Source organism: Camelus bactrianus, chromosome 20 (assembly GCF_048773025.1).
Source record: "Camelus bactrianus isolate YW-2024 breed Bactrian camel chromosome 20, ASM4877302v1, whole genome shotgun sequence".
Taxonomy (NCBI): Eukaryota; Metazoa; Chordata; class Mammalia; order Artiodactyla; family Camelidae; genus Camelus; species Camelus bactrianus.
In genome coordinates this window covers 29,277,080-29,302,207 of record NC_133558.1, presented here as the reverse complement: position 1 = coordinate 29,302,207, position 25,128 = coordinate 29,277,080, and the positions used below count along the sequence as shown (strand labels likewise).

Here is a 25,128-nt window from a genome sequence, read left to right as displayed (position 1 = left end):
AGGGATGCTTGCAGAATGTGTGGAGGAGCACTTCCTTTTTCATCCTGATCACACACTGCTGCCTGATCCTAATGCCTAATTTAGACTGAGACTCCATATTTTTTTTTTAATGAAAGAAACATCAAAGGTTAAAGATGTATGAAATGTGGTTCTAAAGTAACAAGATGGACCGCACAAACCTGTGAGAACTTGGAAACTTAATCTGGGTTGGGGTCCTTGAAAAGTACCTTCCAGGAGGCTCTAGGCTTTTCTCCTGGCACTGTTGTTGCTCAAACCATTTTAGGGTTCCTCAGTGGAAGGGCCTTCCCTTCCCCTCTGTGGCAGGCTGAGCTCTCATTTTCACCTGATTAATCTCTAATCCCCTAATCCCCACCACACAGGTCCTCTGATTCTGCACACAGGACAGCCCCTGATTCTGTTGGGTTAGTCCTCCAATCCAGACAGACCCTAGACCTGGACCCCAGACCCTGCTTGATACTGACAACTAGTGCAGGGGCTCCACGAGGAGTGCGTCTTGCATCACATACCCAAGCCTGGGCCAACAGCCCGCACACAGTAGGTGCTCAGTAAACACCTACTGTGCTGTGCTGAGCTGAATGGATGGGTCAATGAAATGGCTGTTTCATGATGCCCACCCCACTGATCCTAAAAACTTCAGTTAGGACTGTGGCCTCCCAGGCCCTGCTTAGAGGCTGACTGTTAATTTTAATCACAGACGGTTTCCTGAACAAAACCACAGACTGACCCCTGAAGCAGTCAACTTGGCCCGTGAGCTCCCCTGGATGCTGATTGGGTCTGGCTCTTCCCTGTCTTCCTGGGATGAAGCACATAGTTGGTGTATGACAAATGTGTGCTGAATCAAGGTGTGCTCACTGCGCCCAGGGCTCTGCTCCAGTGTCACCCTGTCTGTGCCCCGCTGCCCACCCCCTGGGAAACAGAAACCTTTCCTGACCCCTCTCACTCTGTCCCTCTCCCTGCTTTGGTTTTCTTCTTAGCACCTACCCCTACTTGACACGGTGTCTATTACTAGTTCATTTCTTTATCGTCTGCCTCGTCCCACTAGAATGTAAGCAGATGAGGGCAGGGGCTTTTTGTTCCTGCTGCATCTCCAAGCTCCTGCTCTAGTGCAGGCACACAGCAGGCACTCAAAAGATAACTGTTATGAGAGGACTTAGTGCCAGCTGACAGCTGATTCCACTTAGACGGTAACATTAAGATGTCACCTAATTCTGAGCACACACTGTCCTTAATCCTGACCCAGACTGCCCCCTAATGCGGAGCACAGCTTGAACCCCAGATGGGACCCCAAATTGTTCTCTCATACTGACCAACGATTAATGATCTAATTTTGGCTGCTGTTCTATGAACTGTATGAGGGCAGGGACCATTTCTAATCTATTTATGCCTGGTACACAGAAGGTGACCAATAAATGCATCTTGCATGAAAGAGTATTTACCCACTAAGGCTGCTCACAAAGTGGTCAATCTCCTGTAACACAGGGGCCTGGAATCTGACCTGACTGGGCATTGACTCCCATCCCGTCTTGATCCAGGGCCATGACTGACCTCTGATCCAGGCCAACTGACCTCACTAAGTCCTGATCCTGACTAGAGATGGAGCCCTGATCCAGACCACCAATGTCCCTTATCAGGACTGCTGGCCAGCTCCTAATTCTCACCCCAGACCAGTCTCTGAGCAGACCCTGGACTGGCCCCTACAGCTGACCTCCACACTGCGAACCTCCCGAGAGCACGATGGTCTTCTACTCATTTTTACAGTCCCCAGGCTCCCCCCCGGTGACTGAAGCTTGGCAGCATCTGAGAAAGTTGCTGAGTGGACAGATGAATGCACGATGGGACCCCTAATCCTGTACACAGACTGTTCCAGCCACCTGGAAATGTGTACACCCCTCCTCCCCAACACAGACCTCTAGCTGAAAAGAGCCTCAGAAGAGATGCGGCCCAGGTTCTCTGGGGCCCCTTTGAGGGCCCAATGAAACTCGAGGTGCTTGGCTCTGCTAGTCTGCACCCAGACTGCAGAGTGCCACATGCAATTCTGAGACAGCCACACACCTCGAGGGCCCATGGAGTTTGGGTGGACAATCCATGACCCAGTTCAAGCCAGGAGGAGAGGCCCAGAGGACTCCCTTAAGTATTTCTCATATTTCTCCTGTTCTTGGAGGGGCCTATCATCCAAGTGCTAGATCGCCTTGGACTCAGAGAATTCTTCCTTAGCCTAACCCCCAGCCCCTACTGCAACCCCAGACCCCTGAGGGAGGGGAGTATGAGGATGCTCTTAGAGTTGGAAGGCAAAGAGGGTCCATGGGTTCTGCAGCAAGGGAGGGGCAGGGAACTACTCACTCAAAATGCTTCTTGATCTTCTCTGACTCTGCATATTTGGAGATTCCGTTGATGAAGAGAGTCCGCTTCACCTGGGGAGAAAGGGGGCCAGTTTGCCTTCCTGAGGCTTGGCTACCGGAGAATGCAGGGAGGGTAGGGGATAAGGGGAATGGAGAGGAGCAGACAGGAGTGGAAGGAGGCCTTGGGATAAAATCAGGCAGTGAGCAGGATGAAAGCCCCCTGGCCCCTTGCTCCCTGAGGGGTTATGTGGTGGGGTGGTTGGGGGAGGGACTACTCTCAGTGGCCGGTGTGCACTCACAGAACATCAACCACAGCTGTTTCCTGCCGGGTGCCTTCCACACACGGCCTCTCCTTATCTCCCCACCCACCTTGGGAGAGGTACTGTGGTTTTCTCATCCCACTGATGAGGAAACCCAGGCTGGGGGAGGTAACTTAACTGGCAGGATGGGTGCTCCTGAGATGCTGAGCCAGGATTCAAACGCACTGGCCTCACCCTGGGGCTGACCCCCACTTAGCACTCCAGCAGGAGGCCCATAGGGAAGAGGTGGCACTGGGCTCGGGGGCGGGGCCGGGCTCTGCTCCACTCACCAGGTCGTCCTCCTTGTAGCGCATCTTGGAGGTGTGTCTGCGCATGCTGTAGACAGTGAGCAGCAGGTACAGGAAGGCGAAGGAGGTGTGCAGCCATAGCAGGTTGTTCCTGGGGGGTGGGGGCAGAGGGGTGAATGGAGCCACCAGGGATGGGAAAACTCTCAGACACCCTAGTGTTAATTAAACCCTGGTATAGGACCTCTCTAGTGTCACCAGTCTTCTGATCCCCTCCCAGGGTGGGCCCCACACCCCACATCCTCTAGACCCCAAGATTGTTCCGTCCCAGCTGAACTGTCCCCCAGAGATCATCTCTTCATGCCCTGGCCTCTGGCTACACTGCCCTCCGACTGCCACCAACCAGCCCTCCTTGGCCCAAGGCTGCACACCCCTCTTCTCTGAGTGGCAATCTCTGGGATCCGTTCCTTCTGTCTTCATCCCAAGCCCTCAGGGCCCCACAGCCATCTCTGCAGCCTCAGCACCTCTCCCCCAAGCAATCCCCCTTTCCTCCCCTCCCCATTCCAGCCTGGACTCTGGCCACAGACCCAGGCTTCACTGACCAGCTTCCCAACCTTACCCTGATTTCAAGTTGGCAATGGTGGTTCTCCCAAAACTGTAGGCGTTGTTCTCTGGAGGATGGGAGGAGGGAGTGGACAACAGTGGGGTCAGGGAACGCCCCCTCCCGCCCCCTCCTCTCCCTGCCCCACCCATCCTGGCCCTCACTGACCCAGAAGGTCCCCTGAGAAGTTGACAGGCAGCACGATGCCTACGGAGAGGACGCCCACGACCACCAGCAGCCCAATGATGTGCCGCTGGAAGGACAGGTAGTGCACAGCATCGCCCCCACATTTGTCCCGGATCTCGTCATCCCTGCAGGTGCCGGGGGACAGAGGGATGAGGGGAGGACCAGGGCGACAGAGAGGCTACAGCGTGACTGCCCTTGCCTACCCCCCTCCCACATCCGCCCTAGCCCCTGCCAGTCTGGCAGCAGGATGGAGTTGAAAGGGGGGGGTCACTGGGTCCCCTATTTTCTGGGAGCGGAGGGAGAAGAAGGAGAGAGAAGGGAAGGGAGGGAAGGGAAGGATGCAGGGAAAAGGGGAGGGAAAGAGAAAGTAGAGGAGGAGGAGAGGGATGAGAAGGGGAAAGGAAGAAAAAGAAAGGGAGAGAAAAAGAAGACTGCAGAGAGGAAGAGCCCTGAGGACCAGAGAGAAAAGGGAGAAGAGGACGGATCTGAAAAGGGAAGACAGGATGGTAGCAGGAAGAGGCAGAGGCGGGAGGGAGGAGGGCGATCTGAGAAGTGGTGGTGCCTTATGGGTGCTGGTGAGGCCCCCTGGACTTGGGGAGGGGCCCGAGGGGGGCTGGGGGCAGTGGCGGTGCTGACCTGTCCAGGCTTCCTGCCTCTCTTAGGGCTCACTGCCTGCCTGCCGCACTCTGGCTCCATCTCCTGACTTCTGCCTGCTGCTGGCTGGCTGCTCCCAGCCTGCCTGTTGCCCCCACCCGCTGGCTGCATGGAGGCTCTGAGGTGGCAGCACCAGCCTCTGCTCTCATGGGGTGGCAGGGGCAAGGAGAGCTGAGGGCAAAGCAGGCCCCCCAGGCAGGGGGGCACACAGGAGACCATGGGGGTAAGGTGAGGCTGGCCCGGGGGGACAGCAGGGGCTGGACTTCAAGGCTTGGCCTCCTGGAGTAGGGAGGAGGGTGTTGAGCTGGCTAGGATGCTAACGCCCTCAAAGCTGCTGGCCTCTGGACTTTGTAGGGAGATGACAGGTCTGAAGTTTCTCTCTCTGTTTCTCTCTTTCTTTAGAGCCTGAAGACCTTTCACTTACTTTATCCTGAAGATGGCTGTCAGCCAGGAACAGAAACCCTGGGGGGACAGAGGGCTATCAGCTGGAGACTCCATCCCACAAACCCCAGCCTCCCTTCCCCTCAAGCATCCCCTCCACCCCACACCATCTTCATGACCACCGCCAGGCTGTGGCTCACCTGTCACAACTCCCACAGCCCCCGACAGAGACTAGCTCATCCCCAGACAAGGGGAGGGGAAAGGTGCCAGCCCTCAGAGAAGAAAAAGGACCAAAGCCAAATGGGGTTATCTGCAGGCTCTCATGCCCACAAATACCCAGGAGGGCAGCAGAACCTACAGTTGTGTGGGCCAGGGTGGGGATGGGCGGGATTCGGGGTTTGGAGAGACCTTCAGAGCTGTAGCTAACAAGGAGGGTTTGCAGTGTGGCTGAGGGGTGGGCCACGCTGCCTGAGGTCCTGCCACCTACCTTCTGGAATACCCAGAGTGACCAAACCAGGGTCACTGTGAGCTGCAATCTCCTCCCCTCAAACCCCTAGGCTTGCCTTCAGACAGAGACCCCACTCAGGGCAGGGTGGGGATACATGGGGGAGGGCTGGACAGAGACCCTCCCCCAACTTCCTACAGGGAGAAGGGCCAGGCCCAACATGGGAAAGGGGAGAGAAGTGCCCTCCAGCCAAGATGCAAGACTGTGCTACCTGCTGCCAACATCACCCGAGTCTGGGGACCATTTGGGGTGATACCTCTGCTGTGCCACTTACCAGTTTGAGTCCAACTCAGGAAGCTGATAGGCTTCTTCTGCTACGGTGGCTACAGGAGCTGCCACCCCCAGGGCCCCCAGCCTAAGCTGGACTGACCAGGGCCACTCTGACCAGGACTCACCCTGGCAGAATGATAGGGGGCCAGGCAGGTAATGCCAGAGAGTTGGGTCTGACATAAAATGGGTCTGTGGTCTGCTATGCATCACCAAGTACATGCCTTGTCTACAGGGGCTGCTGCCCCTCAGCGCCCATCCACAAGCAGGTCAGCCGGCCCCACGCAGCCAGGGGCTGCCAGCCTGCAGCCTCTGGGCAGCACAATGGATTCTGTATGTTTTGTTAGGCGGGCCTGGAAGGCTCATTATTACTTCTAGAACCATATCTAAGGAAAAAGGCGTTCTTAGGATTGACTGGTGGAGGGGGGACAGAACCCTACTGGGGCAAATGATGTTCAGAAGTCACAGATGTTAGGCTCAGGCTGGTTTGGAGGCTGCCGTGGAAGACAAAGCCGGGAGTTCTGGGTCTGGAGGGCAGCCCTGTGGGTCTTGGACGAGCATCAGCCTTGCTGAGAAGGCCACTCTCCGTAGGTCCCTGACTCTGTATCACTGGAAGCTGGAGGCTGCTGAGCCCCCCTCCCCTGGAGGAGGGGGTGCTAAGAATTCTAGGGAGGGGGGCACTCACATTGTCTCTTTGGTCAAAGTCGACGGAGCTGGAGACAGACGTGAGACGCTCATATCGGTCATGACTGTCCCCGTGCATAGCTGAAGCCACACTGGGGGTGGGGGAGGACGAGAGATCAGAGAGCCTGGTGAGTCTAAGCCCCTGGGGAGCAGCGTGAAGTGGGTGGGCTCCCACTCCAGAGCTCCAGGCGCCAGACAAGACACAAAAAGCACAGAGGCGAAAGCAGGGCGGGGGGTGGGGAGGTTGTGACTGCCTTCTCCCTGCCTCCCTTAAATCCACCCCTCCCCTTCAGGGGACCCGGTGGACATAGGAGGCACTGATGCCGGGCAGTGGGCAAAGGAAGGGGGAAGTCTTCATCATCACCCAGTGGAGGTTGAAGAATGTGAGCTGGCCCTGCAGTTCTGGAGCTGACCAGCAGGGGATGGGGGGACAGAGCCAACACAGGGCAATGGGGGGATGGAGGACAGGCTGGACCAGGAGAGCCCCAGAGGGCGGGGGCTGAGGGGAGCTGGGGGATGTCCCCCACCCTCCCTCTTCCTCCACCCCAGCAGCTGTTGCAGCTCCAATGCCAGTCCTATAGACAGAGATGGTGACAGGACACAGAGGGCCAGACTGAGGCTTCTCTGGCAGCCCCCCTCCCAGGCCTCCAGAAGGGGTAAGCAGAGAACCCTGGAATATGAAGAACTAGCTGTTAGTGGGCGGGAAGCCACTGGAGACACCCAGTCTTGTCTCTGCGACCAACAGGGTGACTGTACTGTGGGTTGGATGGTTCCTCCACCCTAGCCAGCCACAGCCACGAAGGCTGGCGTGCTGGGCACTCGGGGACAGACTTCTCCCAGGCAGAGCCCAAGGGAGAGATTGGGAGTGAGGCAGAGACAAGCTGGGGAGCCCCCAGCTCTGCAAAGCACACCACCTGCGTTAATCCAAACGTGAGCCTGCAGAGGAGAAAACTGAAAAGAGAAACCAGCAACGTGTCAGGAAGAGAAGGGAAGCATGAAAGAGAAGAAAAGAGAAAGCTGGTTTAGTAGGGTGAGGGGTCTGCTGCCCCACATACTATTCCTGTTCCACTCGGTCCCTCTCCTGCCGCCGGTGCCTGGGGACAGAGAACAGACAGGGTTAGCGGGGGCGTGGAGGTCCCTGGGAACTGGCAAGGGACAAAGGCCCAGCTGCAGGCCCTCTGCGTCCCATGCCCACTCTGGGACTGGTCCCTCTCATCCCCCCACCAAAGTAAGGATGCAAGAAAGCTGGCTGTCTCCAATCTGTGTGTGCGGGTATGTGTGTGCGCCCCTGTGTGTAGGGGTAGGGGCGGGTCCCAGGGCTTTACCTGTCTGCATCTGTCACCAAGGCCAGCCGCCCATAGTCCCAGGCCACCTTACGGAGGATGGAGAACAAGAACAGCAGTGCCTGAGGAAGGAGGGGGTGGTTGGCAGGAGGAGAGGCTGCCCACCCACTGGACTAGTCAGGAGGGCAGGGCAGAGGGGCAGGATTCTTGGCTTAGAAGGGGAGGACCCTGGCTTGGGTGAATGGTCAGAGGCTAGGCTTGGGCTGGGTGAGGGGGATCCCTCCTGCAGTCAAGCCTGGGGAGTCAGAGGCAGGTGGGAGAGTGGTTAGAGCTGACGGTGTTGGCCAGCTATGTACAGGATGTGGGTGCCAAGGATGGAGGGTGGCATGTGGGCACTCACAAGGAAGCACATGAAGTCCAGAGCCAGCACAGTGGGGACGCCCCCGAACGGCAGGCCCTGCAGGACGGTGCTGCGGATGCGGGCACTGTAGCAGTAGTCCTTGGGGTTGCTGTTGTTGAGGGCCGTGGTGCCCAGTGTGGCCAGCAGGAAGGGCAGCATGGCTGCTACTGCCGCATGGTCCTCCTGGGCAGAGGACAGAGTGGTCAGCTGGACTCAGCCCCTGTCCCCTCAGGGTTCTGCTCATGGCTCTGGCAGGGTAGGTGTGGGGAGGGGACAGTGAGGGCAGATCCCTGGGCTGCTTGGGTGAGTGGAAGCTCTGGGCTCTGAGATAAGGGCCTGAGGAGGGGAGGGTTGAGTCACATGGATTTACCTTTACTGGCTCTTAGGCTGCAACCTTACCCTGGGTCTGGGGAACTTGGCCCAGATCTGGACTGGGGAGACTGGTTTTTCTAAGTTGGAAGTTGTCTGTGAGTCTCTTAACATTCACTTTCCACCACCTCCATATGCACAAATTCTCCAAACACAGACTCTGTCCCTGTCTCCATCTGCCTGTCTTAGGCAGGGGGCAGAGCTGAACTTGAGGGAAGATGAGGAGAGGTCTCAGGTCTGAGGATCCAAGGCTAAGTGGAGTGGCTCCAGGCCAGGGGTGGATGGGTCAAGGGCCAGTTACCTTATCCTGATCTTCTCTTTCTATCCCTGTTAGAAAAATGGCATAGTTCCAGTTGCTCAGAGTTTTCAACTCTGTTAATTATCTTCCCAATATAATTGGTTTCAAAATAAAATGTTCAGCTTTAGACTTGTCCCTCTGTCCTCAGAGTAGGGATCTGAGGATGGATTCAGAGTGGGAGGTTGGTTAAAAAGCAGGACTTCTGGGTTTGTGTTACCTGCCTCGCTCACTCCAGCTGCTCCTCTTTACTTTTCCTGGGTCATGGCAGCAGCTACACCTTTTTCCCCTCCAGCTCCCTCACCTCTTTCCAGTTGTCTCAGCTCCCGAGTGGTGTGAGGACTACAACTCCCAGAGTGCTCTGCTCCTACCTCTGGAGCAGGGCAGGCTGGGAATGCTGTGCCCTGTAGCGAGCCTTTCCATTGGCAAAGGAAGGGAGAGTGGGCGGGGGCCTCTTAGCCGGCCCAAGCCCCCTGCAGCCAGGGAAGTGCCCTCTGGCCTGGTTCCCTGCCACAGCCAGACTGTCCAGCCCTCCAACGGTCCTGGTGGATGGGTAAGGATGAAAGGGGCAGCCAGCTGGGATGCCTGTGTTCTGGAAACGCCTGGGGATCGAGATGAGCAGGGCTCTAGGTAGGCTCCCAGGGCGGAGAAGTGTGGCCACGACATTGCTGCCCCACCCCCATTCTACTGGAGGGCCCCTGGGGGCTCCTTCAGCTGACAACACTGAAGCTCTGCCGGAGGGGCGGGGGTTGTTCTCCAGGGAAGAAAGGAAACCAGACAAAGAGAGAGAACAACAAACCAAGAATCGGTGACTGCAACTGGGCGCTAGAGTCCCCCAGCCCCGGGGGGCAGCTCAGAGGGTTTCTCCGGCCCACCAATCCCTGATTTCCCCCCAGCCTCTTCCCAACATTTCAACTGCAGGCCAAGAAGTACCAGCTCTCAGATGGAGGGGGCAGCTGGGGTTGTTTGTGTGTTTCACTTGGTCCTAGGGAGTCTGAAAAGCCTGGGTTAAGGAGGCTAAGGGAGTAACTGCCCTGTTATGCCTCCCTCTTCCTTTTTCAGCCCAAGTTGCCTTAAAAAAACAAACAAACAAAAAATACCCATTAACTTAGTAATTGTAGTAGGCACCATTTATGGAGTGCCTACTGTTTCAAGAATACAGACATTTTTCATTTAATCATCGACACTCCTGAGCTGGACATCATTGCCATTTTAAGATAAGGGACAGGGCCAGAGAAGTTAAATAACTTTCCCAAAGTCACACTGCTCATAAAATGATGGACCCAGGGTTTAAACTTAGGTCAACTTCTTTCTAAAGCTAGAACACGTTTCAGGACACCTTGATGCTTTTCTGATGTGCGTAGAACAGGACTCTGCAGACCACGGAAGCTTCATAACTGCTCCTTATGTGTTCTCTGGCTAGAGAATCCCAGAGCACTGTGAGAATGTGTGTTTAGGTGTGTAAACTTGTGTTGATCTATGTATGTGTGTGTATGTGGGTGTGTCTGGGAGGCTGAGTATATAAACATAAGGTGCACCAGGAGAGGTTAAAGTTAGGTATAGGTATCTTGGGGCTGTGGTAGTTGGGGTGCCTCTACATTACTCCCCCGCCATTAACTCCTAACTTCAACACACTCCAGAGATCGATTTAGCCCATACCCACTCCTTGCCTGTTTCTCTCTGAAACTCCAAGACTCCACCAGGCCAGAATATAATGGGTACAAACCCCTGGAGCAGCACCCCGCCCCCTATTCTATCCTCTCCACTCTGAGGAAGGTGGAACATTCTGGGTGCTCTTACGTTAAGGGGACCTGGCAGGGTGGGTGAGGGTCCAGGTACATGCTTGGTAACTGAAATCACCATGTCTGTCTGCTGCCCCGTCTTTACAGTCACAAAGCACTCTCCTCTCCACAACTGCATTGCTCATCCCACCTCCCCCGTGAGGAAGACAGGACACACTCCCCATTTTACAGGGGAGGAAGCAGGGACCCAGGCAGGAGAAGCTACTCAATGGAGGTCACAGGGCAGGAAAGGGTGGAGCCAGGGCCGGTGGCTCTGCTTGCTGACAGGGTTACTCCAAGCTCTTAATTGTGGGGGTGGGGTTGCTGGGCTGAATTTCACCCAGGGCAGCTGCTCTCAAAGCCTTCACTGAGAGCAGCTGAGAGAAGAGAGACTGAGGTAGAATATTTGGGGTAGGAGAGTGTGTGTGTGGGGGGTGCAGTTCATCCACTCCAGACGATTGGTTGCCTGAGTCAGCAGTATCCCAGAATTTCTCTAGTCTGACACTGAGGCTTTAGCTGGAAGTGTGTAGAGAGTGATGGAGGATTTTATTTCTAGCTAACTGAAGGTAATTTTACCACCAAGAAGTATGTGCATGGTTAGGGGTGGGGAGCTATAAGTTAAAAGTTTTTTCAAAGGGAGGGTATAGGGTATAGCTCAAATGGTAGAGCGCATGCTTAGCATGCACAGGTCCTGGGTTCAATTCCCAGTACCTCCATTAAAAAAAAAAAAAGTTTTCCCATACAGAGTTACTTGGGAAGATTTAATTTAGGGCTTGAAATCATAGAAAGGCAGTGTCATCTGACTGGAGGAGATGAAAATGGAGGCTAGCTCTGCTACTATGTAACCTGGGCCTCAGTCTTACAATCTGTAACAAAGAGATATTAGTATCCTTGGTCTACTCCTACCAACTTCAGAGAGAAGGGAAAAAACATATCAACAAATGAGGATAACAGTAGGAAAAGAACGCATTTATCAAATACCTGTTTAACTCGTATTCTGAGTGCTTTACAAATATTATCTCCTTTACTCCCCATCACAACCCTAGGAGGACACTGAGGTACAGAGAGGGTACAGAACTTGCCTAATGTCACACAGCTAGTCTGTGATAGATCTGGACATAGACCAAGGCAACCTGACTCAAGTATGCTTTTAACTACCGCATGTTGTGACCTCAGTCAACAGAGAAGCCACTTCCACCAGGAAGCTGGGGGTTGCCAGCTATAGCTCTGGAGAAATGCCACACCCTCTCTCTACCTGTTTGCCGTCCCTCTTGCTTTTAGCTCCCAGACCTTCCACTCAGGCACTGGGCTGGTGATTTCAGGTTCTGAGGCAGGGATAGGGGACAGGCAACAGAGCCTGATGGCTAAGAGCACAGGCTCCAGGATGAGGCACATTACCTCAGCACCTTGGGCCTCGGTTCCTTCATCTGTAAATGGGGATAATAATTCAGTCGTGTGGTTGTTTTGAAGATTAAACAAGATGACTTATGTAAAGCTCTTTATACAGTTCAAGGCACAAATTAATTATAAAACTATAGCTACTGCTATCAATAAAATATGGAACAAAAAGGGTTGATTTGTGGAGCATAACTGGTAAAAATCAAAATAAAAGAAAATATAGAATTTAATATGCTAGACTCCCTTTGTCTAGGTGGGCTTCTTGTCTAGACCTAAGGGCTTTTATTGCATTTGGGACTCTGCTACTGAGTGGCAGGTAATGTTTCCAAACTCTTCAAACAAACTGACCCATCTGTGTCAGGCTGGGAGGTAGGGGCGTGGGAGGGTGATGCTCTGCCAGGATGGGCCAGCAGTTCAGAGAAGAGAACTTGCTATTGATCAACTACCAGGCAGGGTGCCAGGCTCTTTACCTGTGCTAATCTAGTTTGATTCCTATGATTAATCTTGTAAGGAGGTGGTAGTACACAAACTTTTTAATTGAAACTAAGGTTCAGAGAGGTTAAGTAACTTGTCAAGGTCACACACCTAAAGAATGGCAGAGCTGGAATTTGAATCCAGGTCTCCAAGACTGTTAAAATTGGAGGGAACTTGTAGGATGTCCAAAAGGGAGTTCTTAGCTGCTCACCACTGCCTTCTGCCTTGCCACATCCCTACCCACTCACCCACAGGCCACGGCTCAGTTGGGTGAGCCAACAGCAGGCCCTAGCATGTGCCACCTGGGGCATGCCAGGGCCTGGACCTTCTGGTACCCTGGAGGACAGTCATGCTGTCACCCCCCCCCCCAAGCCTAGGAGATACTGCCACTCCCCTCCTCACATGTGCCTAGGAGGCAGGACTCAGGGTCCCTCCTGAGGAGGGGCTGGGCACAGCCTCACTCTTCTTGGGCTGCTGCAGACCCAAGGGGAGGCTGGAGAGTGGTACTGGGTACAGAAGTCCTGACCCTCCGTGTGTGCGCCCCTCGCCTTTCCCCCTCCAGGGAAGTGGAGTGCTGAGGGGACAGACCTCCACTCAGGGGACCCAGGCAGGTGGCAGCACAGAGCCCCAAGGGCAGCCGGCCTCTCTGACCTCTCCTCTCCACTTCCCAAGCGTCCTTCTCTTCTGGGAAACAAGGCGCCAAAGCTCCCTAGGTGGTCAAGAAGGCCAGGAGGGCCAAAGCGCGCCGCCTCCCCTCAATGGGGCCTTTGCCCCACTCCGGTTCCGCGTCCGAATCCTTTGCCCACCGCACCCTCCTACACAGGCCCCGGCGGTTCATGAATGAACTGCACTGTGTGGGGCGCAAGGAAAGGACGCTTTCGGGGCTAGTCGCCTCCCCAGTCCTCCGACCAGTCGCCAGAGTGGCCGGGGACAGCGTCCGGCCTCGCGCCAGCTCTCGAGAACCCTGTCCTTGCCCAAGCCGGAACCCCTGCCCTGGGTCGGCTACTCGGCCCCCGGAACAGGAGAAAAGATAAAAGACACCGAGGGCATTGGACTTGGCAACCCTGGAATCCAAAACTCGGGGGCGGGGGCGGCAGATTCCCCACAGCGGCGGCGGGCTGATGGGGCGCAGCTGGAACCACGGAAGGGCGCGGAGGGGCGCGGAGGGGACTCGCACCTGGACCCGGCAGGTGGGAGAAGAACGGCGCTACAGGGCCGGGGGCGGAGATCCCACCCCTCGGGATCTCTCCAAGGGTGGGGACAGAGGGCGGTGCACATCTGGACCCATGGCAGGGGTCGGAGGACTCATATTATAGGCTCAGGATCGTGCGGGGTTGGGGGCAGCGCGCGGCACCACTGGGTCCCGCAGGAGGTTGAAGGGAGGGGACGCGCAGCTGAGTCCGGGGTTTTTCTTAGGGTGGCGGTAGGCTCCTCAAAGAAAAGACAGGGGGCTGGGTAAGGGTCGCGTACTCACCCCCAGGCGCAGACTCGGCTCCGGCTCGGAGCCCCAGGTTGGGGCGGGGCGGGGCTGGGGGAGGGGGAGGTGGAGTCGCTGGGCGGCTCGAGCTCCGGGCTCCTGCGGCGGCCCGGGCAGTGTCGGGGGAGGGGGAGGGGAGGAGGCAGGGGGAGGAGGGGCGGGGCCTCACAGGTCCCACCTACCTCACGCAAGGAGCGCGCGCACTCTCGGATCGCCGCCCGCCCCGCTGGGTCCAGCGCGCAGGCGCAGAGTGAGAGACCGCGTGGGGGGGAAGGCGGCTCAGTGGGGCCCGCGGCGGGATATTCCAGGGCGGCGAAGGCGGTATGGAGTTGGGGAGGAGGGGACGTCACGCTCCTAACTCTCTGCTTCCCTGTTCCCTTTCTTCCCCGCAGTAGGGAAGGCGCAATCCGCTGGCGGGTGAGGAAGGGCCGGAGCGGGAGGATCGTGGGCCCTCTTGGGGCGGAGGGGCTGTGGGAGGGGTCCCGATGGGGACGGAAGCCTCTGACCCGGACTCTTCTCCCTGCTCCCTTGGCCTCTGAACCCCCGCGTCCCCGGCCCGCGCTCACCTGCTTTCCCGGGGAAGGGGCAGGCTGCCTTCAGGCCTTGCGAGGTGGCCTGGTCGATCACTCTGTTGCGGCTCCTCGGGTTTGTCTACTTCTCTCTTTCCTTTCCCAGCCTGGGTCTTGAGATGACTTTGTGACTTGTTTGCCAGGCGCTTGTGTGGTGTGGAGAGTGACTCCACTGCTTTCACTGTCACGCCGATGAGTAGCTCCCCCGGCTCCAGGGGGTTCCCTGGTTTCTCATTTCACCAGAGGCTGCATCTTCCGGGGATTAAGACTGGAAAGATGAGAGAGAGGGACAGAGAAAGGAGAGAGAGAGAGACACGTGTGTATTTGTGGGTCTGCTGCCTGTGTGTGTGCATGCTTCCACAAAATAGATCACCAAGGCAAACAGACTGTCTACTTGTTCATTTAATTTTGGGTCCTGGAAAGCTCTCTTCAGGCTTGAAGGGGGATGATCTGGGGACAGAAAAGGACTATTCACTGTAGGCAGTAAATGCGCTTTGCCACCCTAAGAGATTGAATGGACTGAATTTATAAAGAGGTTAACAAAAGAGCATATGACAGAGTCACCTTGGATTACTTGGGAAAAGCTAGAAGGTTGGGAGATAACTTGAACCTGGGCTGCTGGACAGAGGAAGGGCACTGCTTACCTGCATGTGTCTGGTTCTTGTGGTTGGTCAGTGTCTCTGCTGTTTGCTGGCTTTTTCAAGACAATTAGCTTGTGGAATGCAACTGTAAGGTTCTGATGCAGTTCAAACTGAATCCCCATTCAAATTGACTACCATTGGTTAGTTGGAAATCAGTTTAGTGGATCATGGCCATCATTTAAGAGAAAAATGAAGCAGAATAGAAAATACCAGAGTGCATTGTACTTAGTAAGGGTAAGTATTATTTCTTGACACTTGCTTCAGCTATACACACGTGTGAGTGTGTGTGAGCCTATTAGGAGGTATTATGCAATGTATTTCTGTGTGTCACAGAAAAGTTTGAGACACGCGGGTTTCCTGTGTTCTCCTGTTTACACTCTTGCCATCATCAGCCTGCATTTTCAGTCACTTAAAATTGTCCACGAGGATGCAATTAGTACATCAGGAATACACAGTAAAGAACAGAGTGGGTCTCTTTTTTGAGGGAAGTTACTACACTAGAAGAAAGACAGTTCACTCTTCATTCATGAAGCAATTGCAGCACAAGGATTTTGTTGGGGTAGGAAGTAGGTTGGGTCCTTAGGAAGGACAGAAAGGAAGATGGGGTTAAGCTGTGTTTGGTAGAACTGCCTGACTAGGCATGTTAACATATGGTAGATTCTGGATCTATTTCTGCCTGTGCCTAATTAGGGTCATCACATATTAACAGACGGACAGAAGAGGAAACATTTCAGAAAGCCTGAAATGAGAATTAAATTAAGGGCACTGTGGAATCTATGAAGGAACAATAGCCAGAGTGTTGTATTTTGCTCCTAAATATTAAGGGTGAAAACCTTCCCTGGAGTCCATTTTTCAGGTGGTACTCTGTTGGGCACTGAATATAATTATGTAGACTCTTGTCAGCATCTAGAATCTTACATGATGCAAGAGTCCTTTGAAGCCTATCCTGCCCCACTCCTGTCTCAGGGGATGATGACACCTGGACCCACATAAGATGGATTTTCCTATTGTTTTTGTTACTTGGATAATTCTTATGGCCACGTAGGGGCTTGGGAGGATCTCAAAAATAAGTTACCATTGATCCTTCCTTTTTAGAGGCTGATGGTTGGTTCTGGGTTGTGGCTTACCCTGGTGTGATTTTACACGTGTATTAACAATGACAGCCAGCTTGTACAAGAGGATTATAATTCAGATCCCAGAAATGTTGCTATGGGTCAGGTGTGCTCTCTTAGTAAGAAAGGTGCCACACAGCTTATTATTCATCAGGGAAACACAACTCAGAGTGGGAAAGTCTCCTTGTCAAAAACTTAAAAAAAAAATCATCTAGGTCTTTCGAAAAAAGGGCGCACTTTTCCATGTCTACATTAAACTGAAAAACACTTTCAGGACTGAATGATCTTAAAGAGACACTCATAGTGCTGCCCTGAGAATCAGGGAGTGAGGCTGCCCTCCCTGGTCAGGATCTGGGAAACAAACTGCATATGCTGCAGACCTGGGCCCTACTGGTTAATTCAGAGAGGGATTTTCCACTTGAGAATAAGTCCTTACATGAGTGAAGCTAAACCACTTTCATTTCTGTGCCCCTTTGCTCTTCCCAGTGACTCTTGCTGGACAGAATCACTGAGACCAGGAGAAGTGGTTTCCAAGGTCACAGACTGAGCAGGAGAGGAGGGAAGGGAGGGGTGAAGGAGATTCACTTTCTTTCAGATTTTTGGCTTTTTGGCTTTTTGTTTCCCTAACCCCTGCCTGCCTGCCTGTCTACCTGACAGTTCCATAAACCTGGCTCCTTGCCACTGGCTTGGTAGAGGTACTAATAGGAAAGAAATACGAATGTGATTAGGTAGAACTCAGCTTTACCTTGTGCTGTTTTTTTGAGTTTGAGCATACCGAGAATGTTACAAACTTATTTCTGAAACTATAGGTGTTTGCATACCTGTGAGGTGGGGATGGTGGGAGAGCAAAGCTAGAATAGATAAAATCTACACATTGAAAAACCAGCTTGAATAGTTAAAAATTGTCAGGTACTGTTCAGAACCATGATTTTAAATACTTCTATAACAAGGTGGAGCAAACAAATATACAGGTTAGGTAAATAAACAGAGATAAGAACCCTGAAACATTTTTTTTCTTTGTGAATCAAATTGAGAACCAGTTCCTTACTGGTAGCCAGGGTAGACACAGCCCATTGTGCTGTTGTGGAATGCTGTGAGCGCTCACACCTTTGCGGGTGATCAGAGTCAGCTTCAGCACTGGTCCTAGGCTGCTCTGGGTGTAGCGTAGATATCTATTGCAAAGACAGCTTTTAAATTCCTGAGTTTTAAAAGATTATGTGGCAGCTTTGACAGAGGAGCAAGTGTACTTGCACTGTGTGGAGTACGTTTGTTTCCGGGAGGTTTGTTAGTGGAGACAGCAGCATCTCGGCCATGCAGGTGTCGTGCCAGGTGTAATAGAAACAACCTTCTACTCTTCCTCGGACAAGTCAACAGTTCGCTTAACACTTCAGACTTCATTTCTCCATCTGCAAAATGGCACTTACTCTGTTGAACCCTTAGAACTGCCCAAAATCACCCTCTGAAAACTGTTGGTCTTTGTTTTTGTCTTTCCATTGGGTGCTCAGGAATGAAATCATCCAAGAAAGTGATCTGTGTGAAAGTACTTTGAACCTTGTATTATGTTATACTTGTGTGAGGTTAAAAAAAACGCACAAAACTTCCTGGAAGAGAATCCTTCCAGGACAAAACAGTAATGAGTATTTAAGCAACAAATAAATAAGAGCACTTTTTGGTCCAGAATGATTGGCGTGAAACCTGCAGGAGATAGGAGGTGTTGTCAGCATGACAGGGCGGAGGATCCAGGGAATTCCCTTGTTTTGATTCCTCGAAGCTGCCAGGCCTCTGCTTTTTCCTGCTGTGATTTAAGAAGGACATTTACATCCTTACACTCAGCAGAGTTTGGCCTTTTTACGGCTGGGCCTTGTGCTTGATTTCTCTTAGTGTTTCTTTTTCTTTTCTGTCACTTACTAGCAGAATCTCCTTTAAACACTGTTTTATGATTGTGCTGAACTTTTTTATTTGCTTTTTGTCTTTTTTCTTTAGAACCCATTCCTCTTGAAAAGCTTTTAAAATGTAGGTAACAGGCCAGGCACGTAAAAATGACAGTTGTTCAGGAAGAAACAATGTATAAATATATATGGATCTGTGATACTAAGTACAACATTTTGCTGATTCCTAAAGCTCAAGTAATGATACTTTGCAGCTTTTGACAAAGCATCAGAGGCATAGACTCTTTCTGTCTGCTTTTCTAGTCTCTGTGTATTAAAATTAGCTAAAAATGAGCTCTCAGTGTCTTGGACGCCCCCCTAAGTCACCAGAAGCCTGGGTGAAAGGCACGAGAAACACCCCCCCCCCCCCAGCCTGGAGCCTGTCTGGTGCTGGAGGATGAATTGCAATTGCAGATGCATTTTATGCATTTAACAGATACTCACTGAACTCTGTTTGTATGCCAGGCGCTGTTCTAGGTCATGAGCATGCAAGCAATGAACAGGGCGGGCCTGGTCCCTGCCCTCACAGAGAGTACTTCCAATGGGACCTATGAGGTCATGCTAGGTCAAAAACTCACCTCTGTGTCCCTGAAATCTACAGTCCTCCCTGGCCTCCACAACCAAAGGGATATCTTAATGTTAAACCAGGATGGAAAATGAGCATGATCTTTGGATTGTGTTAGGTAATATCTCTCCGTCTCTCTCCTTTCCTTCTCTTGCCCTCCCCGCACCCCCCCCCCCCCAGTGGTTGTGATTCATGCTCTAAACCTGGAGGGCATTGCTCAGTGCTGACCAGGAAGTGGCATGAAAAGCCATCCCTGGCACTAGAGTTTTCTGAATACCTGGCTTCCTCCGAGTGAGAGTTTGGAGGAGGAAATATCATTGGGGTTAGCTTCCTGTGCAAACACATGATTCAGGATAACATTGCTTGTGAAACAAAGCATTATATATAGACTGATCTGAAGTGAATCAGAGCCTGTGTCTACAGGTTGGATTTATGCTAGGAAGTAACATCGGGGCAGTCAAAATTGCTTCAAAGTAAATTTCTGCCTCCATTACTCTTCCCCGATCTGAACCAGTTGTTTGTTTAGTGGTGGGATATGGTGTTTTTCCACAGTGGGCAGTGAGGCACCAGGCCTGGGAGATGATTTCAGGGGCCTGTGAATGTAGCATGGGCTAACCTTCCATGGCCAGCACCATGGCTCTTCTAAAGCATGTTTGCATGTGATGTGCTGGTTCCTGATACACAGAGAAGAACTCCAGTGTCTGGATTTCCCTGTGCGATGCCATAGGTGGGGGATCTGTCTTTCTGTTGGCTACCTTGTTTATTTTATTCATCAAATATTTATTGCACTGTTACTCTATCAGGACCTGCTGGGATCTTTTGCTGGGGTGGCAATAGAGGGGACCACAGATTTTTCTGTATACAAATATATTTGGTCCTTTTCTGCTTTCAAGTTCATAGGAATGCTTACTGCTGTTCATTTGATGTCTTTAAGTCCTTTGGGTCTGGAGGTCACTATCAGATCCACCAAAGAGCTAGTGAAAAGCCTTTGAATTAGGCCTTTTCTTGTGAAGTGCTCCCTGGAGACGTGAATGTATTACTCTTGTGTATGAGGGCAGTACAAATAATCCTGAGTCTGTGTGATTCCTAAATTCATTCCTGTAGTGAGTTCAGAGGCCATGTTGTCAAGATCTCTGTGGTTTCTGAGTTGTGGATAGTGAGTAGCAAGAACTAGAATGTTCAGGGATGTCATCCTTATCTCAAAAAAAAAAAGAAAGAAAGAAAGAAAAAGAAAAGAAATCTAAATTTATTCCATGTCTGAATTTGGATAGTGAAAGCTGGGCCTGTGAGAGTTCCTTTGGCTAGGGACACCCAGGCATCCTAGGTGTACAACGCTGCTGGCAACGGATGCTGCAGCCTTACACAGAGCTTCTCGGAGGAGATACGTTTGGAGCTGGGGCAGATTTCGCTGGACATAGATGAGCCCAGGTTGTAGGGATGGCTTATGAGCAAGGCAAAGAGAGGAGGACTGGGTTTGGGTCTGTGCACAGACTGCTCTGCAGATTTTATTTTAGGGAAGTACCTTAAACATTGGGGTTTGTTATTCCCAAGTCAGAGAAGTTCTGGGAAGTCCCCAGGCGCTTCTGCATTTCTTGGACTCATGGTGCAGTGTGGAGAGGCTGGGTGTTGCGGTCTCGGGAGAGGGGATGTGGGTGGCGCCAGGCTAATTGTGAGGGCTCGGTGGAGGAGCTGGGGGAGCCTCTTTTCTCCCAGGGAGTGAGAGCAGGGGCCCGCCAGCATCCGTCGGATGGATGGGAAGGCATGGCTGAAATTGGAGGGAGGTAACTGCAGCCTGGACCAGAAGGACTGCTTTTCAGAGCTCCTTTCTTTTCCCCCTTAAAGCCAATCTTCCATTATTGCTGAGTGTAGAGCTCTTGTTGCCACCTACCCTACGAATTGTCTTCAAAGCCTAAGTTGGATTAAAGAGAATAACTTTTACCTGGTGTTCTTCTGCATTTCAGTTGATTCAGCAAGCAGTGACTTGGGTCTGAGAGAAATGTGCATGAGATATCAGTATTCTTGATGGAATAAGGATGATCTAACAGTTGGAAAAATATTAATGTTTAAATTTACCATGTTAACTGTGTTGAGTAAGAGCGTGAGTTCAGAAAGCCAACTACTTCAAACTTCAGCTTTGTCACTCCCAGCTGTGTGACTTGGGCAAACTATGCAACCTCTCTGGGCCTCATTTCCTCACATATAAAATGAGGCTAATAATAGTGTCCATTTCATAGTTTTTGTGAGGCTTAAATGAGATGATGATGTAAAGCACTTAGCCTACTGCCTAACACACTGTAACTACTTGATACATTTCCATTAAGAAAGAAAACAGAAAAGGACCAGATGACCCTTACAGCTGCTTCTCACCCTGAGCCCCTTATGTGAAGTGGGCTTTGTACGGCAGCGTGAGGCCGTAGGGTGTGGAGGGAAGACCCCTGGACTGAAGCTGGGGGCACTTCTGGTTCTGCTTCTGCCCTCAGCTAGTTATGGGGCTTTAGTCCCTTCCTCTCTCTGTCTCTCAGTTTCCTAATCTTTGAAAGGAGACAGCCGTGAGGTGATGATGATGGAGATGGTAGTAGGTACCCTGTGCGTGCACCGCGCTCCGTGCTTTACATGGCTTCTCACGACCACCTTATGAGTAGGTGTTCAGATGGGGAAACCCTGTGTTACAGGTGGGGAAGCTGAAGCTCACAGCCCCTTGCCCAGGGCCACTGAGCTGTAAAGGTAAAGCTGGCCTCATCTGATAGTCTTTGATTCGGTGCATCAGATGTTAATATTTCTATAAGTTGGCTGCCTGCTTTTGCATGTAGTTTTCTGATCATAATTACATTTCGGCCAATGCTTCCTGGGTTGTCTCAAGGAAAACACTGGAGAATAATCTTGCAATTTGAGGCTAAATTGTAGTTTATAAGCATTTCTGGAGTGTTTAGGTATTCCTGTAAAAATGAATAATGAGGTTTTCCCTCACCCTTATCGAATAAAACCTTATCTGAGGTGCTTTGAGCTTGTGCAAGGCAAAGCTATGTGTAAATACTACAGTGGTAGAAGCTTTCTCAACAGAGCTCTCGAATGAGGCCCTTTGTAGCCAAACACTTTGATGAAAGAGCAGGCATGCTTTGCCGCTGGAATTGTCGACAGGCTGTAGGGTTTTCTTAAACATTCCCTTCCCTGTTGCCCAGGTGTTGCAGGAACCTGGGAGTTGCCAGATGTGTTGGCGCTGGGGAGCCTCGGGCTCGAGTTTCTGCAGCCTGGAGTCAACAGCGTTGGGTTGGTGTTTGCTCTTTTATCTCCCACTTCCTCTCCCAAACCGCACTTTCAGCTGCAGGATGGGGTAGGTAGTTCTTCTGTGTTATGTTGTTGTTTGGGAGACTGATCCAAATGGAGACCGTGGTTCGTGACTTGGCAAGGGCATCCTTTGTCTCTACTTGGCTAACCACGAGCTGTCCAGGTGTTCTGGCTTTTACATTTGGGGGAAAGGTGATATGGTGACAGACAACCTGGACAGTTGCTCAGATAATCTGCTTTCTTCCACGAAGTAAAAGTTCTGGTTCCAGGAGGCATGTGAGTGTCAACAAGGGTACCAGGAGGCAGGTGTGGAGGGCTTGGGAAGTGGTCCCTGCCTGGGTGTGTCCCAGAGGATTCATGCTCTCCTGCTGCCTGTGGAAGTGATGTAATGGTGAAGGCATTCTCTGAGCTGTGGTGCTACCTACTGCAAGAACTGTTGTGGGCCATTCCAGCTCTCTGACCCCGGAGAGAATATGACTCAGCAAAATTGTAGCTGGAATTCCATCTAATCATCTGTGAATCTTTTAACCACTAAGATTTATATTTAGTGACTGATGATCTTGTGCTCAAAGTTCCATCTCCCACATGAGTCCCCAACAGTCTTTTTTTTCCCCCCAACACTCTCTTACCAAAAAATAAAAATAAAAATAAAAAACAATCCAACAAAAAAACAAAACAAAACAAAAAAACCCCTGGCTCTGAGTGAGGACATTGACTTAGAAATAAATCCTTTCCCTCTCTTTCCCTGCAGGACTTGCCTTCTTGGGATCTCATGGCTTTCTTTACTGGGCTCTCAGGCCCCTTCGCCCACTTGAGCAGAGCACTCAGCCAGCGCTGTTTCAGGTAACTTCCCGTTAAGTTCTTAAAGCTATGTCTCTGAGTGAGCCTCCCATCAGGGCTGGGTATTTTGGTGACTAAAGCAGGAGTGGAAACTGAGGGAGGTGGGCTTGGGGTCAGGGAAAGCTAAGGGAATAGATGGAGCTGGGATTTGGTTAAGCCAGGTGAGGGGGAGAGGTAAGGTTCTGTTGGAGGCAGGATCAGGAAGGGAGATGGAGGAAGATGAAATCTCCATCCTTGCAGGCTTTTGTAGTGAATCTGACATCTCTCGACACTGTCACTCCCCCAGTACATTAAAACTCTCTCTTTTAAAAATGAAATCTTTTTTTTTTTTTCTAAATCACATGCTTATTAGCAAAAACTCAAGCATGATGGAAGTGTGACAACCTCCCCTTCCCCGTTTGGATGCTAAGCCAGGGCAGAGAGCATGGGTTGCATTCCTGTTGGCAAACATGCCTTTTGGCCCTGTACGAGCACTCATTCCACAAGCGTTTACTGAGCCCTGTGCCTGGGGTTGGTCACAGAGAGATGAATAAGAATTGCTTCCTGCCCTGGAAGAGTTCTCACAGTTGGCCATGGGAGCAAACTTGGAAACAAATAACTCTAAGAAAACGTGGCCAGTATAATAATAGAGGCTTGTACAGTTCTTTGGAAGGCCTGAGACAGGGGTTGCTAATGGAGGAGGTGGAGGAGGAGAAAAGGAGGCTGGAGGCGGCCGAGGAGGAGAAAAGGAGGCTGGAGGCGGCCTTCCCAGAAGGGAAGTGGGGGCAGGCCCCGTCCCCGAAAGGCCAGGCATCCCTGGAGAGCTCCAGGGGTTCCCAGCCACAGAGTGAATGGTAGGAGATGGTGGACCTCAGAAGGCAGGTAAGTTGGGGCCAGGCTGTTGACAGTTAGACAGTGGGGACCACTGAGTAATCCTAAGCAGAGGAGGGGCCTCTGTTTTATATTCTAAGAAGGGCTCTTAGTTGGCAGAGTGAGGTGCACAGGGAGCCGGTTAGGCCACTAACAGGTCTTGGTGCGGGAGAGTGAGCTGCTGGATAAAGAAGTGTCGACAGGGGTGGAGGGAAGGGACACAGGTGTTCAGGAGGTGGTATCAGTGGGATGAGGCAGAGAGTGGATATTGATGGAGAGAGGTTTATGGCTTGGGAGCTGGAGTGTCTGGAGGAGCCACTATCTGGGCAGGAAACGCAGCAGCGGGAGGAGGTTTGCGGGGGTGGGGGTGATGAGGTCACTGTGGGACCTGCTGAGATGGCAACATCTGTAAGACACGTGCGGAGTAGGAGTGGAAGTACAGGACCGGAGTATAGGAGAGAAGAGGGGCTGGAGATGGGCTCTACTAGCTGCAAGGAAGGGGACTAGGGAACGTTGCCCAGGGTGGGCATGTGGAGTGAGAGGAGAGGACCTGGGTGCCCCTGGAGAACACAGCACTAAGGGCTGGGCGTCAGGAAACTAGAATTCCCACTGCCAATCAGATTGCTTAATAATAGCTTTTCTGCCCTTAATAGGTACTCTTTCTAGTGGAGAAAAATGTATTAAAACGAAAGATTGTTACCTTGTGTTATTTTCAGTTTCTGCTATGTTGTGTCGAGGGACTCACTTAGCAAACGCACTCACTTGTCTCCTCTGGTTCCCAACAACATGTAGATGGACATGTGGGGATCGGTATATTCCGGGGGAGCAGGTTTTGCAGGCTAGGCAGTGGGCGGGGTGGGGCCCATAAGGTATTCCCTTAATCCTCAGAGTCCTTTTGGAAACCAAAGGCTTTAAATTAAGGCTGCCATGAAGTTCATTTGTAACAGAAAATTGGGTCCTCTTTAAAACCCATCCAGATTGAGGTGCTGACCCGGCAGCAGCAGCTGTAAGGAGCTGCGAGGGCGCTGCCGTGGGCACAGAGAAGTCTGCACAGGCACCACCTCTGCTGGGGCCCTGGCCATGCTCCGTCCAGCGTGTTGGTCACGTGCACGGTCTCCTAAGCCTTGCCTGGCAGAGGCCTCTGCTCCCTGATTGAGCGACATGCAGACCTCGGCTTTTTTTCCCTTCCACCAGCACCACTGGGAGCCTCGGTGCAATTCAGAAGATGACGCGGGTGCGTGTGGTGGACAACAGCGCCCTGGGGAACACCCCATACCATCGCCCGCCTCGCTGCATCCACGTCTATAACAAGAACGGGGTGGGCAAGGTGGGTGACCGGATCCTGCTGGCCATCAAGGGGCAGAAGAAAAAGGCGCTCATTGTGGGGCATCGCATGCCCGGCCCCCAGATGACCCCCAGGTTTGATTCCAACAACGTGGTGCTCATTGAGGACAACGGGAACCCTGTGGGGACCCGAATCAAGATACCCATCCCAACCAGCCTGCGCCAGAGGGAAGGCGAGTTTTCCAAGGTGCTGGCCATTGCTCAGAACTTCGTGTGAGCAGAGCCCAGGCCCCGGCCACAGGGGGCTTGTGAAAGGAGCCCTTCCGAGAACTGCACCTGTGCTGAGAGGGAGCCCGCGGAACAGTGTCCTGAGAGAAAATAAATGTTCTCGTGTCC

General features: G+C 52.2%; 2 protein-coding genes across 10 annotated transcripts in view; one reads left to right on the top strand and one right to left on the bottom strand.

Moving 5' to 3' along the window:
- The window catches only part of TMEM63B (transmembrane protein 63B), a 23,491-nt gene extending 9,024 nt beyond the window's left edge, over positions 1 to 14,467 (bottom strand). The window contains exons 1-10 of one of the 3 annotated variants that reach the window (XM_010973814.3): positions 14,226 to 14,467; positions 7,866 to 8,048; positions 7,508 to 7,587; positions 7,238 to 7,276; positions 6,184 to 6,274; positions 4,770 to 4,807; positions 3,674 to 3,816; positions 3,524 to 3,575; positions 2,950 to 3,058; positions 2,362 to 2,432 (exon numbers count right to left, since the gene is read on the bottom strand). In XM_010973814.3, coding sequence (XP_010972116.2) covers positions 2,362 to 2,432; positions 2,950 to 3,058; positions 3,524 to 3,575; positions 3,674 to 3,816; positions 4,770 to 4,807; positions 6,184 to 6,274; positions 7,238 to 7,276; positions 7,508 to 7,587; positions 7,866 to 8,024 — 782 coding nt within the window. In that variant the 5' untranslated portion in view covers positions 8,025 to 8,048; positions 14,226 to 14,467. Of the gene's footprint in view, positions 1 to 2,361; positions 2,433 to 2,949; positions 3,059 to 3,523; positions 3,576 to 3,673; positions 3,817 to 4,769; positions 4,808 to 6,183; positions 6,275 to 7,237; positions 7,277 to 7,507; positions 7,588 to 7,865; positions 8,049 to 13,656; positions 13,801 to 14,225 lie in introns of those variants that run through there. The other 2 variants (XM_045509268.2, XM_074348809.1) reach the window with 2 other exon arrangements.
- On the top strand, positions 13,310 to 25,128 carry MRPL14 (mitochondrial ribosomal protein L14). Of its 7 annotated transcripts, none has more exons than XM_074348814.1 (4): positions 13,936 to 13,980; positions 21,654 to 21,741; positions 22,511 to 22,602; positions 24,643 to 25,128. In XM_074348814.1, exons 3-4 carry the CDS (start codon positions 22,532 to 22,534, stop codon positions 25,007 to 25,009), a joined length of 438 nt encoding a protein of 145 aa, XP_074204915.1. In that variant the 5' UTR covers positions 13,936 to 13,980; positions 21,654 to 21,741; positions 22,511 to 22,531; the 3' UTR covers positions 25,010 to 25,128. The 7 variants fall into 7 exon arrangements, with proteins under 7 accessions (XP_074204911.1, XP_074204913.1, XP_074204915.1 ...); XM_074348816.1 differs by having other exon boundaries at positions 13,941 to 13,980; positions 21,654 to 21,805; XM_074348813.1 differs by having other exon boundaries at positions 13,941 to 14,076.